This window comes from Sander vitreus, chromosome 19 (assembly GCF_031162955.1).
Source record: "Sander vitreus isolate 19-12246 chromosome 19, sanVit1, whole genome shotgun sequence".
In the NCBI taxonomy this organism is placed as follows: Eukaryota; Metazoa; Chordata; class Actinopteri; order Perciformes; family Percidae; genus Sander; species Sander vitreus.
In genome coordinates, this window is record NC_135873.1 from 3,891,518 (window position 1) to 3,908,599 (window position 17,082).

The window sequence follows — 17,082 nt, forward strand, 5'->3', positions numbered from 1 at the left end:
TGACAAAGTGTCACCACCACAATAAAAGAGAGATGCTAGTTTAACTGCCTTTTATTCTGGAACGCCAACGTCCCATTTCCTCTTTGCGTGATGTGGTCACTTCCACTTGTACGTACAATCCGGAAGCCGGTGCCTTGTGATATTTAAGGAAATCAATTCTGGGCGAAGTTCTCTTGCAAAAGTGGGATAAAAACAAAACATTAATCAGGTTTCGGGGGTGAGCATGGAGGTAAGAGTAGTTGGCATTAGAAATGTTTGACTTAATAAAAGAATCACCTTTGTGATCATATATAATGATCAATTATAACACACGATCTTTGGTTGTCACAAACACAACAATGATGGCCTTGTTGCGAGCGCGTCAACCGGAATGTTTCATGTATTATCCCTTTATTAAATCGGTTAATGTAACTTTACCTCATCTATTTAACGATTCAAATACGGGGTGAGTAAAAGTTATTGATCCTTGTGTTAATTAATTAATCATGTAAAGTGTTTAAAGCTACCCCGGCACTGAAACAGTTCATACACAGTTGTAGGCTACGTCTTTTAAAAGGTTATTGTAATCCATAGACATATGTAGAGATGGGAGACCGTGGTAAAGTTGGTTTTATATTGGACATTGGATATTCGACACATTCGAAAAATCTATTATGCGGCTTGCCATTTTGACCTATTCATGTCAAAATACTTCTGATGAACTCAGCTAACCCCCTACACATAACACAAAGCTTCATTTAAAAAAACAAAAAACAAACATCCTATGATTTTAAAAATATTTTTTAATATTAAAAATTGCTATAAATCTATTATGCGGCCTGACCTTTTGACCTATTCATGTCAAACCACTGTTGGTGAACTCAGCTAACTCCCCTACACATTGCACAAAGCTGTGCAATGTGATAATGAATATCATTTTCCAGTCACATCACATTTCGATTCATAATGAAATGTTACATAAATAGGCTACAACCATGAAGTTAAAACACGTAAGCCCACAGTGACAGAGCCTAAACTACACCAATAAGGTACATTAATGTTTTGTGTCAGTAAAATGTGTAGGCTTTTTGGCTAATGAATTAAATCAATTCATGAATTAATTTACTGTAACACATTGCACAATACCATCTACATTTAACGCATCACTTCTGATCAGAAGTCTTACAGATATAATAACACACAGGCGTGTTGAACTTGTATTGCTTATGAGACTAAAACTATTAAAATCAGAGAGGTTAGTGCTTCTGGCCGTCTTAATGGCTGCTATACGTCTTGCAACCCACCAGATGTCACTGCGTTTGAAGCCCCAAAGGTTTATAAGGCTTTATTCGTCTATCACTATATGGCTCTCTGTTTCACTAATTTACTTCGTTTCAGCATTGCATTAAACCGAACCGTTGGAAAGAACAGCAGGTAATATAAGCTGCCAGCTTTCGGCCTTTAAAAGATAAAATCAAAAAAATTAAAATAAAATTTGTCACTATCTTAGCCTGTGAGCAGAACAAAGTGACAGGCGGCTTCCTGTCGTGGCTTTCAAAATAAAATCAAGAATCATAAAATGTATAAATTAGCGGTTATGCGGTAAATGAGCCTGACCAAAACAGGATTTCAGGTACAGATACCAATATGGACATTCAAACAATATGTTACCCAAAATTCATTTTTAAAAACTTTAATCCACAATCAAGTTGTTTTAATACAAATCTCTTTAATTTAAAAATAGTTGTATATTCCTAAATAATATAGTAAGTATATTCCCAAATGTGTGTTTAATCAAATAAAACCCATTTTAACTGACACACAGAAACCCTTGTGTCATTTAGTGTGATTCCAGAATAGGAGTTCCTGGCAAAGTAAAAGGGAAATAGGGGTAAAATCTCCAACACTTCAAAAAGAACAACCTAATTGTCATGGGGTTTTCCTCATTCCTCGTTATGGGCAAATGGTAAATCTGCTAGCTTAATGTTAAAAATACATTTTGCCCTCCCCCTCATGACAAAAATGTGCTGCTTTTAGGAATAAAATATATTGGTATTGTCTTAGGTGATGACCAAAAACAAATGGTATTGCCCACTTCGTGTGTGTGTGTGTGTGTGTGTGTGTGTGTGTGTGTGTGTGTGTGTGTGTGTGGGGCGGGGTGTTTTATCAGGCCATGGTTATGACACATATTTTGTCACTGTAATTTTGCCTTGTGGGTAGTACTGTAATGTTGTTCAATAATTTGGTGTTTTTTTTTTTTCATCTTAACTAAATCGTTAAAAAAAAAAGAAGCTGTTATCTGTTTTTAATTTGAAACCGTATCGCTCAACATCCGGCTGTGACCCCCATTCCAGATCATGATCCGTGGCTCTGGATCCATTGAGCAACCTGTCCCGGGCCAACACGAAGCAAAACGGATTCGGTGGTCTGCCTCCCCTGTCAGACACCTTGAAACGGTCGTTTTCCAGATTTCTCGAGCATAATTAGCATATAACGTTAGTCCGTTACATTTCTCCGCGTCCGCAAGCTGCGGCTCATTGATTGAACGTTGGTTTGAGCGAGGACCGACAGACAGTCGGGCGCCAGGCTGGTCGTGAAGTGAGCAGTACTGCAGCCTTGCGTCAAAGCCAGCTAAAGCTAAACCGTGGTAGGACAAGTCAGCAAGAAAGACGGGTAACAGCCACGTTACCTCTGGGTAGCTATAGCCAGACAGCAGACAGGCTATTTTTGGCACGGTTGCTGGCGTACACATGCTCCGTTTTAGTCGCGTGAACTAGCCCAACATCTGTGCAAAAGCTGTCAGTGCTGTCGGTTTCATAAGAAATAACATTGCAGCTCATTTAGACCGTGCATTTGGGACGTAGTATTTCCACTTACTAGCTATCTGAAACGACTTTAACCACACACATTTTGAAATATAGCTACAATATAGGGTTTCGGTTATTTGCGCAACATCTTGTTGAATAGTAGAGGGGCCTCATAGCACAACGTATGAGGCCCAGTTGAAAAGATGGACCTGAATTTTTATTCGGATTTAGCGGACGGTACTGGACAGCACGACGGTGATCCAGAGTTCTTGGATCCGCAGTCTTTTAATGGATTTGACACTGACAATAAGGTGACTCTATCTTATGAATGGGGGACACGTCTTTCACACAACGGTCACAGTGCTACTTATTTGTATAGACTTTGCATATTTGAAATAACAAAAGGCTGCCATTAAACCAAATGCATCTCAGTGTGTAGATATATTGCCTGTTGTTGTTGCTGGTTTTGATTATTCTTAGCCCTACTGCCTCACCATTGCTTGTTGGATGGGAGTGTCACTGTGTGTTTTAATGTCCAAAAAAATGCAGATGAACTCTGGTTTTGGAGAATATGGGTGACATTGACTTCTTCCTTCTAAAGCAATAACATTTTTCCTAACTTGTGCACCTGAATCTTTCAGTTCCCTGGAGGCAGTGACAACTACCTGACAATTGCTGGGTCTGGCCATCCCTTCCTCTCCTCATCAGAGGTAGGCCTTTATATCTTGAATGATTTGGCATTTCATTTCCCTCGGACAGGTTTTTGTTTATTGCTATGGAGCCCCTCCGTCCCCCCCCTCCTGTGGACTTATAATCACGCATCACATCATTTATTACCATTAACATTAGAGTCACAGAGCTAAAGCAGCTCTCATGTCATATCTGAATTGTACTTTTGAGTTTCCGACTTGTAAGTAGTGCGTGTTCATGTTCATGATCCAACATATCCGGCATTAAAATAGCACATCATGTGGATTTACCTGAAAACTAAACAAACAATGGCTCTGGAAACATGGATTTTAATTTTTACACGACCAACTCTGTTTTGATGGCATAAGCATTTGCTTTTCTAAAAGATAACTACCTGGCAATCTTTGAAGAACCCAGAAGGTTGTTCAACACTCACTGCTGCTCTGACGATGTTCCCAGAACCTTCAAAGACGATTCTAACCACCTTGATGAAAGACATTACATCTGCTCTATGATTGAAACATTTTTAACCAGTTTCCGAAGTTGCAACTCTGTTCCCTAATCCATAGAAATATCTGGGTTTCCCACCCTCACTTTGCCTAAAACAAAGACCATATACACATTTATGAAATAAAGCTTAAACCTTAAGAGTAAAAGTGAAAGTAAATGTGCTAGTAAATGTGGCTTTTGTTGAAGCCTCTGGCTCCCAAACGTTTTGACTTGAGGCACCTTAAAACAAAGTTATAACTACTTTGGACCTCTTGTCACAGTTTTCATGTGTTGATGAATTGTGACTTGTTTAACCAAAGAGTGATTCGAACTTTTTAGATTGTTTTAGTTGAATAATTTATAGGTAAAATTGTCCAGTAATTCATCCAAAATCCAAAAAGTCTGCTTTCCTATCTTGGTAAGGCCGTGACACACCAACCCGACGGCTGACCGTCGGCAGAAAAGGCAGTCGGACTGATCAGTCGGCTCCCCGAGGTCCAAAAAGTGCCTCGGAACACACCGAAGCGACGCCGACTTGTTCTGTGCGTGCGCGAGACGTAATACAAAAAAATGAAAACCTGAAATGACGAACGCGCCACGTGGTTCTGGCTTCTCCAGCTGACCATAATGGCGGCTTGTTTGAAATACGATCTCGTATTTTACGAAAATAGTTCACTGAAACGTGTTTCTGAAAACATTTTAAGCGAGAAATAGGCCATGCAGTTGCTGAATCTGTCTTCATTTCAGATCGACAATGGTCAGTTTAAAAGATTTTCATCAGATTTTGAGAGGTGTTCGTCACTCATCCTGCTCGCCATTTCCGGGTTAGCACTCCACCAATCAGATTGGTCATTGAGTCCGACTCCCGGCCCACCAACTCAGCAAGTCAAGTCGGCCAAAATGAAGGCCGACGGACGAGGGCACGGAACACGCCGAACAGACTCGAGTCACGGACCTCGCCAGACTGTCCGACGGCCGATTATTGGGTTGGTGTGTCAGGGCCTTTAATCATCTTGTGACCCATTTGGAGGGTCCAGACCCCCAGGTTGGCTTTAAGTTGTCATCTACTAACTATAAATGGAAAGCGAGATAAACTAAATCAGGATTTGGACCACCTTGACACAACAATTTCCTTAGGGAAATCATAGCTTGCTTAATTTGTACAATTGAATCAAAATGGAAAAAACATCCTCTATTAGATATATTTGTCAATATTAAGTTACATTTCAGTATTTTTTTATTTTTTCATGCAGTACAATACATTTTTTTTTTTTTTTGTCAGCCAGGAGATTAGGAAATGAAGTCGCAATCTATATCCAGGTGGTTTAAAGCAATGGTTCTCAAAGTGGGGTTCGGGGACTTTCAGGGTTCCTTTGAGGGGGTTCCACAGGGTCCCCAGCAAAAAGTGGAATAATTTATTTTCACTATTTCCATCCATAAGTAACACAGTGACAGAATGTATGACTTTTTTGGTCATGGCTTTCATAGACTTTCTGTAATAAAACATCTAAATGCAAAACTCCTATCAGATGGGGACCCTGGGACAAAATCGAATCAAATGTGGGTCCGTGGTCTAATTTGTGTCAGTTTGGGGGTCCTTGATGTCAAAAGTTTGAGAACCACAGGTTTAAAGAGTCTGGAAATACCTTCAGTACACCGGTAAGTGTTTTCAAACTGTCTTCTAGGTTTTTTAAAGATCGCCAGGTATTTCAGGAAAAATGGATGCTTAGCTCCGTGACTTGAATGTAATAGCAATACATTAGGTGCACAACCTGGGGCCAATCAGGCTCACGCACCAAAGTTTTAAATCAGCGTTGACCTCACTACAACCATCCTCAAACTCTATCATTTCTAACTTAATACTTAGCAGGTGCTAATTATATTTTCTAGCATTTCAACCATGTTGATATTTTGTTTTTTTGTCATGTGTGAGTCGTACAAAATAAAGCCTTTGTTCTGTATGTATGAACCATTTAATGAGTACATATAAAAACAAACAAATATGACCCATGGCATTTGTAATCAACGTGCACTTACTGACATACTCACATTTTTTAGTGTGCCACTAAACCCATTGACCTCTTCAACCTCGCTGGATCTGCTGGTGGAGTATGAATTATTTATAAATACTTTATATTTCACTACCCCTTCTGCTTAAATTCAGACACCTTTTTATTTTATTTATTTTTTTCTGTCATTTAGGAAACAAGCTTCTTGTTTACAGCGAGTAAATCATCAAACACAATGCCAGAAATAAAATAAAAATAACTGCAAATCTGACTCATTCTATGATGGGTTGATGGAAGTACACAATGTACATTTAGGTTCAGGCTAATAACAGTTTAATTTATACATCTCTTAAGTGCTGTTCCGTCATCAGAATAGACAGAAACATTAGAAAAAGAGAAACGAACTTTGCCTCGGCAGCGCAGTGCATCCAAAAACAATTTTAGAGGAATAGTAATTATAAAAAAGTAGGAGCGAAACACATCTGCAAACAGGTTCGAGAGCATTTTGCAGGCATGGCATTATCAGTGTCATCCCCTACAATGTCACATCACCGAACCATACTTACATACCATACGTCATACCATACTTACACCTAAACGTAACCTATTCATACCTAAAACTTGTTCTGAAGTTGTGGTTTTCTGCACAAACCTTTTCAGTAATATTGCAATCATCAGCATTCTCATTTTTTTTCTTTTCTTTTTTGGTGCATGACCAGGGGTCTGTGTCAGAAAGCAAGTTCAACTTATCGCGAAAGACTCAGGGATTTATTTTTGGTTCAGTACAAGAATATTAGGGGGGGGGGGGGGGATTTCTTCTTCTTCTTCTTCTTCTTCTTCTTTTTTTATTTTTTTTTATTCAACAAGAATGTTTTTGTATTTTTAGCAACAGCAGAAAGGCAGAACCGAGTACACTTTGCTATCTGATTGTTTATCGCAAGTTATATCGTTATCGCGTTATTCAACACCGTCATCGCGTATTTTTCTCATTTCATGCAGCCCTAGTTTTGATCTGATCCTCTGAGGTTAAGCTTCATCAGAGGCCCTGCAGCAAATGTTACAGTGGTGATCTACCCCAGTTACAAGTGAGGTCGCTTTATGTTACCAGAAACCTGAGTTATACCCAAAGTTAGCCTGCTAAGCCTCTATTCTTGCTCTGTGACACAAGCCCCTGAACACTGCAATTTTCCACACCTGACTCGATCACTCCTGACACACAGTATTTTAGCGATATTTCAGTATTATAATCTATGAAAATTCATCTTAAAGTACGTCTTTGGAATGAACTTTTGTCCAAAATAATAAATCTGTGTTAAGTGAAGCTGTAACTACTGACTAGTCTTTTCCCAACTTTCTTGTGGCTCTTTTACCTTTCTTTCCGAATGGTTGTTTACTCCTCTTCACCCCAATTTCTCACAAACTTTGTTTTCTCTTCCTTCCATTCTTCTTTTACTTCTCTCGTCTTCTCTTTCCTCTTTGGCTCCCGTCCGCCATCTTCATTCCAGACGTTCCACACTCCCAGCCTCGGCGATGAGGAGTTCGAAATACCTCCCATCTCCTTGGATCCAGACTCGGCGCTCACCGTGTCGGATGTGGTGTCCCATTTCGGGGAGCTGTCGGACACCGGCCCCTCCGACAGCGTGGTGGTACCCGGGAACGCTGTGGTCGAAGGGGACGACCCCTCGTTCGCCTCCACTTTCGTCAACGCGCCCTCACAGGGACTGGAGCACCTCAGTCTGGGAGTCATCAACCAGTCAGGAGGAAGTGCTTTGTTGGGGTCGTCACTGGGAATGGTGAGGACATTTGAGTACAGGACATTTGAAACCATCTGAAGTCTTCTCTGTATCAAACACCAGTTACATTCTCTCACATTTTTCTTTCCATCTCCAGGATCTCGGTCATCCCATCGGCTCTCAGTTCAGCAGCTCGTCTCCAGTGACCATCGACGTCCCGCTGGGTGACATGAGCCAGGGCCTGCTGGGATCCAACCAGCTGACCACCATCGACCAGTCAGAGCTCAGCGCTCAACTGGGGCTCGGCTTGGGAGGCGGGAACATGTTGCAACACCCCCAGTCGCCTGATAACCCTCTGTCGGCCACGGCGTCGCCCACCAGCTCGCTCCAGGATGACGACATGGATGACTTTAGAAGAGTGAGTCTTAAAGGATAGGACAATGGGATTGAGATTCGCTGTAAATCAACACCAACATGGGAAATTTCCCAAAAATGTGTTGGAATATATTAGGGGTGGAACGGTACATGTATTCGTATTGAAACAAAACGGTACGGGCGTCTCGGTTCGGTACATGAATTTACACGGAGACTACACGGTATAAAAATAAATAAAACTTGCGTGCAAATTAATTAATGTAATGCGGAACTACTGTTAGATATGCGTTTATTTAGGGACACCTAAAGAAGCCCCCCTTAGCTCTGAAACTCCCGAGCTCCGCCTACAATACATCCATGCCTACCTACATGTCGAGTCGGTCCAGTGAATCCACACACCATGGGCCACATGAAGCAAACTAGTCCCTTCCAAACCAAACACGGACGTAGCTGTATCCCTTCTTGCCTCGACCACAAATGGCCTTCAGACCCGTTTGCTTCGCTATTTGCTCCGCTGTTAGCTGTTAGCTCCCCCGTTAGCTGTTAACTCCACTGTTAGCTCCGCTGTTTGCTGTTAGCTCGGCTGTTAAACTAACGCCAAAACTCGTCAACTGCTCTGTGTAACCGAAGCGGCTTTTTTTTTTTTTTTTTAAACATCCCTGCTCTGTGCATTCACATATGAGAGCAGCGCTTGTCTCCCATATCACACTACTAGCTAGCTGATTGTCTTATTTTGTTTACAAGTTCCAGATAGAGTCTGGAGATGATGTGGGGTACTTACTGTTTACATCTTACTTTAAACACTCAGGCTGTTGCAGCTAGCTCAGGGGAGAGACTGGATGCCACTAGGTGGTACAGCCTGAGACATGCACAATAAATAAAAAAATTGCCTTCTGCATTTTTGTTTTGCTTTTCCCTCCATTGAACCGAACCATGATGTCTGAACCGAGGTATGAACCGAACCGTGACTTCAGTGTACCGTTCCACCCCTAGAATATATGTATACGTTTTAACAGAGCTTTAGTTGGCCCTCGTTTCATGTTTTCAACTTGATGATATTTTATAGATACTTTAGTTTGTTTTCTAAATCCATAAAGGAACACTTCAGTTTACCTGAGAAATTCAAAACCACCACCTTTGGAGATACATGGTTTTTACTGGTCAGTGATGCTGCCCTCAGAGACAAATTTCCATCCATCCATCTTCCTCCGCTTATCCGGGGTCGGGTCGCGGGGGGAGCAGCTCCAGCAGGGGACCCCAAACTTCCCTTTCCCGGGCCACATTAACCAGCTCCGACTGGGGGATCCCGAGGCGTTCCCAGGCCAGGTTAGAGATATAATCCCTCCACCTAGTCCTGGGTCTTCCCCGAGGCCTCCTCCCAGCTGGACGTGCCTGGAACACCTCCCTAGGGAGGCGCCCAGGGGGCATCCTTACCAGATGCCCGAACCACCTCAACTGGCTCCTTTCGACGCAAAGGAGCAGCGGCTTTACTCCGAGCTCGTCACGGATTACTGTGCTTCTCACCCTATCTCTAAGGGAGACGCCAGCCACCTTCCTGAGGAAACCCATTTTGGCCGCTTGTACCCTGGATCTTGTTCTTTTGGTCATGACAAATTTGTCAAATTAAAAACTTGTAAAGGTGTTCCTTGTTGTGTAAGCAGGATTTAAAAAGAGAGAGAAAATTATTTGTGAATACTTTTTTATTGATAATTTTTTTCTTCCCCTCCAACTAGAGCGTCCTGGTAGAATCTCCGGTCTCTCTGGCTGTCTCTCCCGGAGTCATCTCCCTCGATCCCTCCCTGTCAGACTCCCCGCTCTCGGCCCCCACCTCCAGCATCTCTCCAGCTGCCGGGCGGAAAGGAGGAGCAGGAGGGAAGAAGGGGAAGAAGAAGAAAGACCCCAACGAACCTCAGAAACCTGTGTCGGCCTACGCTTTGTTCTTCAGGGACACGCAGGCAGCTATTAAGGGACAAAACCCCAACGCTACGTTTGGAGAAGTGTCTAAGATAGTGGCCTCCATGTGGGACAGCCTGGGGGAGGAGCAGAAACAGGTGAGAGGAAAAAGGAGGAAACTCTTGCCAAGATTTTGAAATTTGTGCTAATAGTTGATTCATTGATCCATGAGTCCATCTTTTTAGTTAGATATGTTTACTGTGACTCCAGTGGATTGAGTTCAGCTTGAAGGAAATGTCTTTAAAAGTATCCTTACCCACTCCGCTGTATTAAAAGCTGACATGGGTTTAATAACGTGTTGAGATTGAAACACAATCCTAATTTCAGTGCATGAATTTCCTTTTTTTTTCTTCAGATTTACAAGAGGAAAAACGAAGCGTCAAAGAAGGATTACTTGAAGGCGCTGGCGGAGTACAGAGCCGGCCAGATTATTGAACATATGTCCACGGTATGTAGTTGCAAGGAACGTGCACATAGTAACGTTACGGTTTATCAGAGCGCTTTGCTGCTCGTTCCAGGGCCTGGGTCTAACTGCTGGTGTATGAGACTGTGCACGCTGCATGCTTTATTAGATGGTTTGTAATATTTCCCTTTTGTGGTGGCACGGGTTGTCAGCAGATTTAGGAATATACACATCACTGGACTGTTTAGTCTTATTCACTTTGTGGCTACATAGAGCTTTAAGTAGCCAAAGTATCACCACCAAAGTCTTGTTTATCTATAACATGTCTTTATGTTTAAGATTGTGACACGTTTCCTGAGTGAGCGGGAACCCTGCTGTGCTGTGCCAAAGTGCACTCCTAAAAGATTATGATTGGTTGGAAATAGCTTTGTTATTAGGATGTGGTTGGTTTTCAGGAGGTTGTCTGGCAATCTCAACACTATTGCTCGTCGACAGTATACCGAAGTTTCTAAATTTCCTATTGGGGTATTTATTTTCATCATCATTTATATTGCCCAGCCCTATTTTCTGTTTTTAAATATAATTAAAAAAAACAGCCAGTAATTTAAGTAGGGGTGTGACGAGATACTCCGCTCATCCAGGAGGATGCCCAATTTGACCAGCCACTTATATTTTTTACCAGCCACTTTTCCCAGAATTCAAATTTATAAAAGAAAGTGCACTAGCATATTCTGAATTGCTTCAATACATTATTTTTTATTATTAATACATATTTTATTAATATAGGCAAATAAAAAGTGATGTCAAAAAAAGCCTGCAAGACCATGGTAAAATTGTGTTTGGTCATATTCTACAGTAATTGTAGGCCTACATGTTTAATGAACAAAAAAAAAATATTGACTCATTTCTCAGTAACATAGCATTAAACAGTCCCTCCAGGATTTCGCGGCCTTTTTTTGAGGTTGTTGCGGCCCAAAATGCCTGATTTTGCGGGAGCTTTTGTAAAAAAATTGCGATAAAAGTTGCGATGTCTTTTGTATTCTTGTTGCAATGAAGTTGTGAGAGACAGTGAAAGTTGCTTTTTTGTATAGTTCTTTAAAAATAAAAAGGAAACTTGTTTTGGGGAGAATAAAACTACTCTGGGCTGAGATTTCCTACTAACCAAAAAGGCTCCGGATGCTGCAAATGTTGGTATAATATGAAAATGGCTGGTGGATTTAAGACAAAAAATAATAATGTATTGAATGAATCAAATTTGAACATATGTGTCAGTGGCTTGTTGATCTTTACATTGTTAGTTAATTTCCTATCCTAACCTGGGACACGCATTCATACGGTTTAATAAAGTACTTATTGGACTTTAACTTATCATTGGACTTACAATAACGAGCGCAGCTGTCCTCAATTTAGGTCATCGTATACGTCTCATCTCCGTTTTTTCCTGCATCCACCGTGGGTGGGTGTGGGTGTGTGTGGAACTGAGCAGCAGAGAGCCGACAGGATTAAAACGGCAGCAGCTGTCAGCGACTGAAAAATCGTTACAGTGTACATTGATGTTTAATACAGGTTGGCAGGACGGTCTGAAATGTTTTGTCTTTCGCTGTACGTTTTGTCAATGCGCAATACTTGTTTGAAAAGTAGGCTACCTTCTCTTTTTCTTTACTTCGTCCTCAACAGTTTGTACAGTCATAGCTAATGCTGACTCCGCAGCAGGTTTCTTAACACCGGGGATATGTCGCCACATGTTTTTAACCGATAATTTTCGTTTCATCTGTACCTCAGCTCAGCTACATGGTGTCACGGACTAGCGCTGAAAACTACTTGACAAAAGTCTGGAGTTGACGGAAATATGCGTGGTCAAAGCCCCGGCTGTGAACAGTTTAATTTCCCATAAGTTCTTCACAATAAAAGTCCTCCATTATTTTGGTATTTGAATGTTTTTATTATGAAGCAGCAAAATCCGGAAATGTTGGGCATTCATTAGCAGTAACGTAACACGACTCCTATAAGCATTGTGCATTGTTTCTTAGCAACATCATTCTTTGACAAAAGCTGTCCAATCCGTTACAAGGAATGTTTTACAATCCACCGGCCACTGTGGCTGGTATACAAGGCAAAGTCACCTTTGAAAAAGTACCCGCCATTGGCTGGTGGCGGGTGCTAATTTCCCATCCTGGTTACAATGTAACCAAGCGTTTCATTGCAGCAGTAAACAAGGAAGTATGTTCTTGTATTGATTTATGACTATTTTAAGATGAGGGCAGAACATTTCTCTTTAATATAATTTAAAGTAAAGTTAGGTTTTGCTTTCTGCTTCCGACTCATTTAGACAGAGAAAGAGAGTGATCTGCGCGAGTCAGCGGCCATTCCCTCTAACGTTCCAACGCTGGGTTTTACCGGCAGCTTTTTACAATTGCAACTCTGCTACCGCTCTGCAAAAGTGAACTCAGAGTCAACTTTGGCGAACAGGCAGGGGGATCTTCTATGCCAATGTAGAGGTCCAAGCCAGACTCATCTTCAAAGTCAGATGTATTATAAGACCAACCAGGTTAGACTCCATCTACTGGCTGTTGCTCATTACACCTCTACTTGTAACTCTTTATTGTATCCATCCATTCTCTCCTCAGGCCTCTATTGAAGTCATGGACACCTCCCCGTCGCCCCCATCGCCCCCACCTCCAGCCCCGGCTCACGCTGCCATAGCCTCCACCCTAGCCGCTCGCACCACCAGGTCACAGCATTACAACCCCGAGGAGAACACCATCACTAACATCTGTACCTCCAACATCATTGTGGACCTGCCTCAGGTCACCACGCGCTCGCGCACCGGCGCCATCAAACCCCAACCTGCGCCCGCTCCCAGCCCGCCGAACCCCCCCGCTGTCACCAAAATCATCATCAAGCAGACGCAGTTGCCCTCCGGCGGTGTATCAGTCACTGCGATGCCCGCCTCCTCGCCGCGCCAGCCGCCGCCGCTGCAGCAGATGCAGAGCACCCCTTTTCTGCCCCGGCTGCAGCAGATGGTGCACGCCCAGGCTCCTCCACCTCTGCAGGCCAAACCACGAGCTGCTGTAGCAGCTGCCATAGCTCCACCTCCGCTGCAGATCAAGGTCATCCCATCGCCGCGGCAGTCAGATTCAAGCGTGCCAATCATTGTGACGTCAGCCGGTGAAACGCCCACGTCGGTGAGCTCCTCTGGTCTGACGGTGGAGGTGGGCCAGTCGGCTGACGTGGTGACGGCAAGAGAGGAAGTGGCGGAGGCAGAGGAAGGGGTAAGCTTGGATGTATTTTAGCAACACAGGAAATGTAGCTTATCCAAACGTTGCATTTAATGTCTGCGGCTTTGAAGTGGAGGGTCAGATAAATACCTCAAATGTCAATTTGTCTTTTGTCTTGCCTCTCAGATGGAGGTTGAGGTGAGCGTTGCTCCTGTCCCGAGTGTAAATCCCACCGCCAGCCGTAACATTTGTGTGCGCGCCGGCTGCACCAAGCCCGCTGTGGAGAGCAAAGACTGGGACAAGGAGTACTGTAGCAACGAGTGTGTCGCCACACACTGCAGGTGTGTACACCAGCAACATGCACACCAAGTCTGGGTCCAAGAGTTTTGTAAATAAAAAAATGTAATAATCGGCTAGTGTGTCACTACAGTAGTTGAACGTGTCGGGGGATGTTTTGTGTTTGTGTTCAGCTGTGATGAACTGAGGAGCTTGAAAGGCCTCTAATAACTTAACATTTACTGGAGCAGTTTTAAGGAGAAACGGGTGTTCATTACGCAGACAACGATCATCGTTGTCTTCAGAATTACAGCTAGGATTGCAAGCAACAATTATTTAATTATCAATTCAGGTGCATATATTTCTTTTTTAGATTAACCAGTGAATCTCTCGTCAAATAATATCAGAAAATAAATGAACAATGTTCATCACAACTTTCTGAAGCTAATTGTAAAGTCTTCAAATTGCTGGTTTTGGCCAACTAGCAGTCCAAAACCCAAAGACATTCAGTTTACCATCATGTGAGACAAAAACAGTTCTTACAATTGTGAAGTTGTAACAAATGTAAAAAAAAAAAAAATTGACAAATCTAAATTCACTAATTGTTTTAAAGGACAATTCCGACGCAAAACAAACCTAGGGGTTATTAACAAATGTGTACCCACTCTGTTGCTCTCTGGGACATGTTTTCATGCTAATCGAATGAGTTTTTAGCTTGAAAGACGCTAGCGCGGACCGCCGATTAGCTTAGAACGCTAGTATTCGGGGCACAGGGAACGTAAAAACAAATTGCTATTTATACCACTAAAAAAGGCTCAAAATATCACCAAACTTCAACGGTAGCATAATGAGGGTCCCTAAATGTTAACTGAAGCATTGAGAACTTTGTAAGTGTACAGACAGTTTATTGAGAAGATACATTATAAAGACACTCGCGTTCATGTTTACATGCCGCCGCCGTCTTGGAAACCAGTCATGACTTACAGCTGGCGATGCAAACTAAAATCAAAAGCAATTTGCTCAATATATCTGAAATAATCGCACTCTGAATAACTAGTCTAGTGTTCTTACTCAGTGGATAACTGTCCATCTGGTCCCTCCGGTCTGGGTCGCCGAGTTTCAAGTACAGCCCTGTTTATCAGAGAGGGGAAATCTTCAGACTGTACAAAACACTGCGTCTCTTGGGCATCGCGACGCAACAGGTCGCACTCCTTGCAACACAGACACTCCTGTTCGGTGGCCATAGCTTCACAATGTCTGCAGGTACACCACCAGTTTCCCGAAGTACGAAGCTGTGTTGCGGCATTGACTACCGGTAGCTCGCTCTCTCTCTCGTAGCCCTTTCACGGAGCTCCCGCATCTTATCTTTTCAATAAACTGTCTGTACATTTACAATGTTCTCAATGCTTCGGTTAACATTTAGGGACCCTCATTATGCTACCGTTGAAGTTTGGTGATATTTTGAGCCTTTTTTAGTGGTATAAATAGCGATTTGTTTTTACGTTCCCTGTGCCCCGAATACTAGCGTTCTAAGCTAATCAGCGGTTCGCGCTAGCTTGTTTCAAGCTAAAAACTCATTCGATTAGCATGAAAACATGTCCCAGAGAGCGACAGAGTGAGTACACATCTGTTAATAACACTTAGGTTTGTTTTGCGTCGGAATTGTCCTTTTAAGCTTTAATTAAAACTTGAGCACTAAACTTCTATGGCATTACTATATAGTGTGAACACTTCAGACACAGCTGACAAGTGTGTTAGGTGCATACTAGCATCCTGGACCTAGTAGACCTGAATAAGCCTGTATTTAGTTGGAGGAATACATGGATTAGATAGAAACTGGAATACTGTGGCAAGCAAACAGTCATCATCTCCGGTTACGTAGTAGTACCCTTTTTTTTTTCTTTTTTTTTTCTCCTCCACAGAGATGTGTTCATGGCCTGGTGCGCCATCCGAGGGCAGAACTCCACCACCGTCACATAGGGAAAGGACACATCTGACGGAGAAGGAGCGCTACCCAGAGAGAAAAGGACAAAGAATAACACATGAAATGCAAATGAACATAGGAATGAATGAATGAATGAATGAATGAATGACCAGGCTCAGGTATCGGCAGAATAATGGTTTGTTTTGTCATCTTAATTAATACAAAGACAAGAGAGTCGCAGGTTTGAAGATTTAAAAAAAATAATAATAATTCACTACAATGTACTTTTCTATGATCTGCACAAGTGGCTCTCCAGCAGCGAAGTAACTGAATTATTTGGAAATCCTGCAGTGGGAATGACGGCTCACGATGACGACAAATGGACGAAAACTCAAGAAAATGCAAAAGAAGAAACTTCCAAGGATCATCTATTGTGAATCTGAAATATAGACTTGATAAAAAGGACATTTTATATTGAATTATGGTGGTTTTAATTGTTTTGAAAAGAAAGAAAGTGCAGGATGGAAATCATGAAGCTTGAGTTCATTTTTATTAATTTAAATAATTCCAAATCATGTGTGTACGCTCTTCCCTTTACTGTTACATTGAGGATTGATTGATTTGAACGAAATCTTAAGAAGCGATTTTTGTTTAATTGTTCTTCGGTAATGGGCTTTGGCGTGGAGAGGGTCAGTGGCTACTTTAGAGATTTAACGTACAAACAATCAACAACTGGGCAAAGCACAAACAATCTTAAAGGTAGTTTGGAGTTGTACAAAAGGCCAAAATGTTTTTAAGAAGCCATGTTGAGACAACTTGGTAATGAATCTGCCACCAGCCAAATGGAGTTTGTCACCTTTATAAGCCACCTTGGGGGGGGCGAGGAAATGATCTACCATCATGCATATGGTTTTTACTCAAACTTTCAAAACAGGTGCTAAAATTCAGGAAAAAAAACGAACTCTGGCGTTCTCTTTTCTCCTCTCCTGCTATAAAACCCCACAACATAAGAACTTTTTAAATACGTGGTGCAAATTTAGTTTTATGAAGAACATTTGTGGGGAAATTTGGTGAAAAGAATGTAATGAAATAAACACACCAGCCCTGACAGCACTACTGTAAGGGAAAAGGGAATACACTATATAAAGCTTTACTTTTTGCGTAACTGTATTTAATTTAAGAAAATTACTTTCAGGTCTGTTTAATGATCAAGGAAGGGAGTTTTT

The 17,082-nt window shown here is 42.1% G+C and overlaps 1 protein-coding gene across 4 annotated transcripts; it reads left to right on the forward strand.

The window, feature by feature from the left end:
- Window positions 1–118: 118 nt before the first annotated feature.
- Window positions 119–16,318, forward strand: tox4b (TOX high mobility group box family member 4 b). Of its 4 annotated transcripts, none has more exons than XM_078275756.1 (10): window positions 119–229; window positions 3,428–3,496; window positions 6,024–6,074; window positions 7,480–7,767; window positions 7,865–8,125; window positions 9,816–10,133; window positions 10,391–10,483; window positions 13,066–13,710; window positions 13,843–13,997; window positions 15,855–16,318. In XM_078275756.1, the coding sequence occupies exons 1-10, from the start codon at window positions 224–226 to the stop codon at window positions 15,910–15,912; spliced, it is 1,944 nt and encodes a 647-aa protein (XP_078131882.1). In that variant the 5' UTR covers window positions 119–223; the 3' UTR covers window positions 15,913–16,318. The 4 variants fall into 4 exon arrangements, with proteins under 4 accessions (XP_078131882.1, XP_078131883.1, XP_078131879.1 ...); XM_078275753.1 differs by lacking the exon at window positions 119–229 and adding an exon at window positions 2,336–3,097; XM_078275757.1 differs by lacking the exon at window positions 6,024–6,074.
- The last annotated feature ends 764 nt before the right edge of the window (window positions 16,319–17,082 follow it).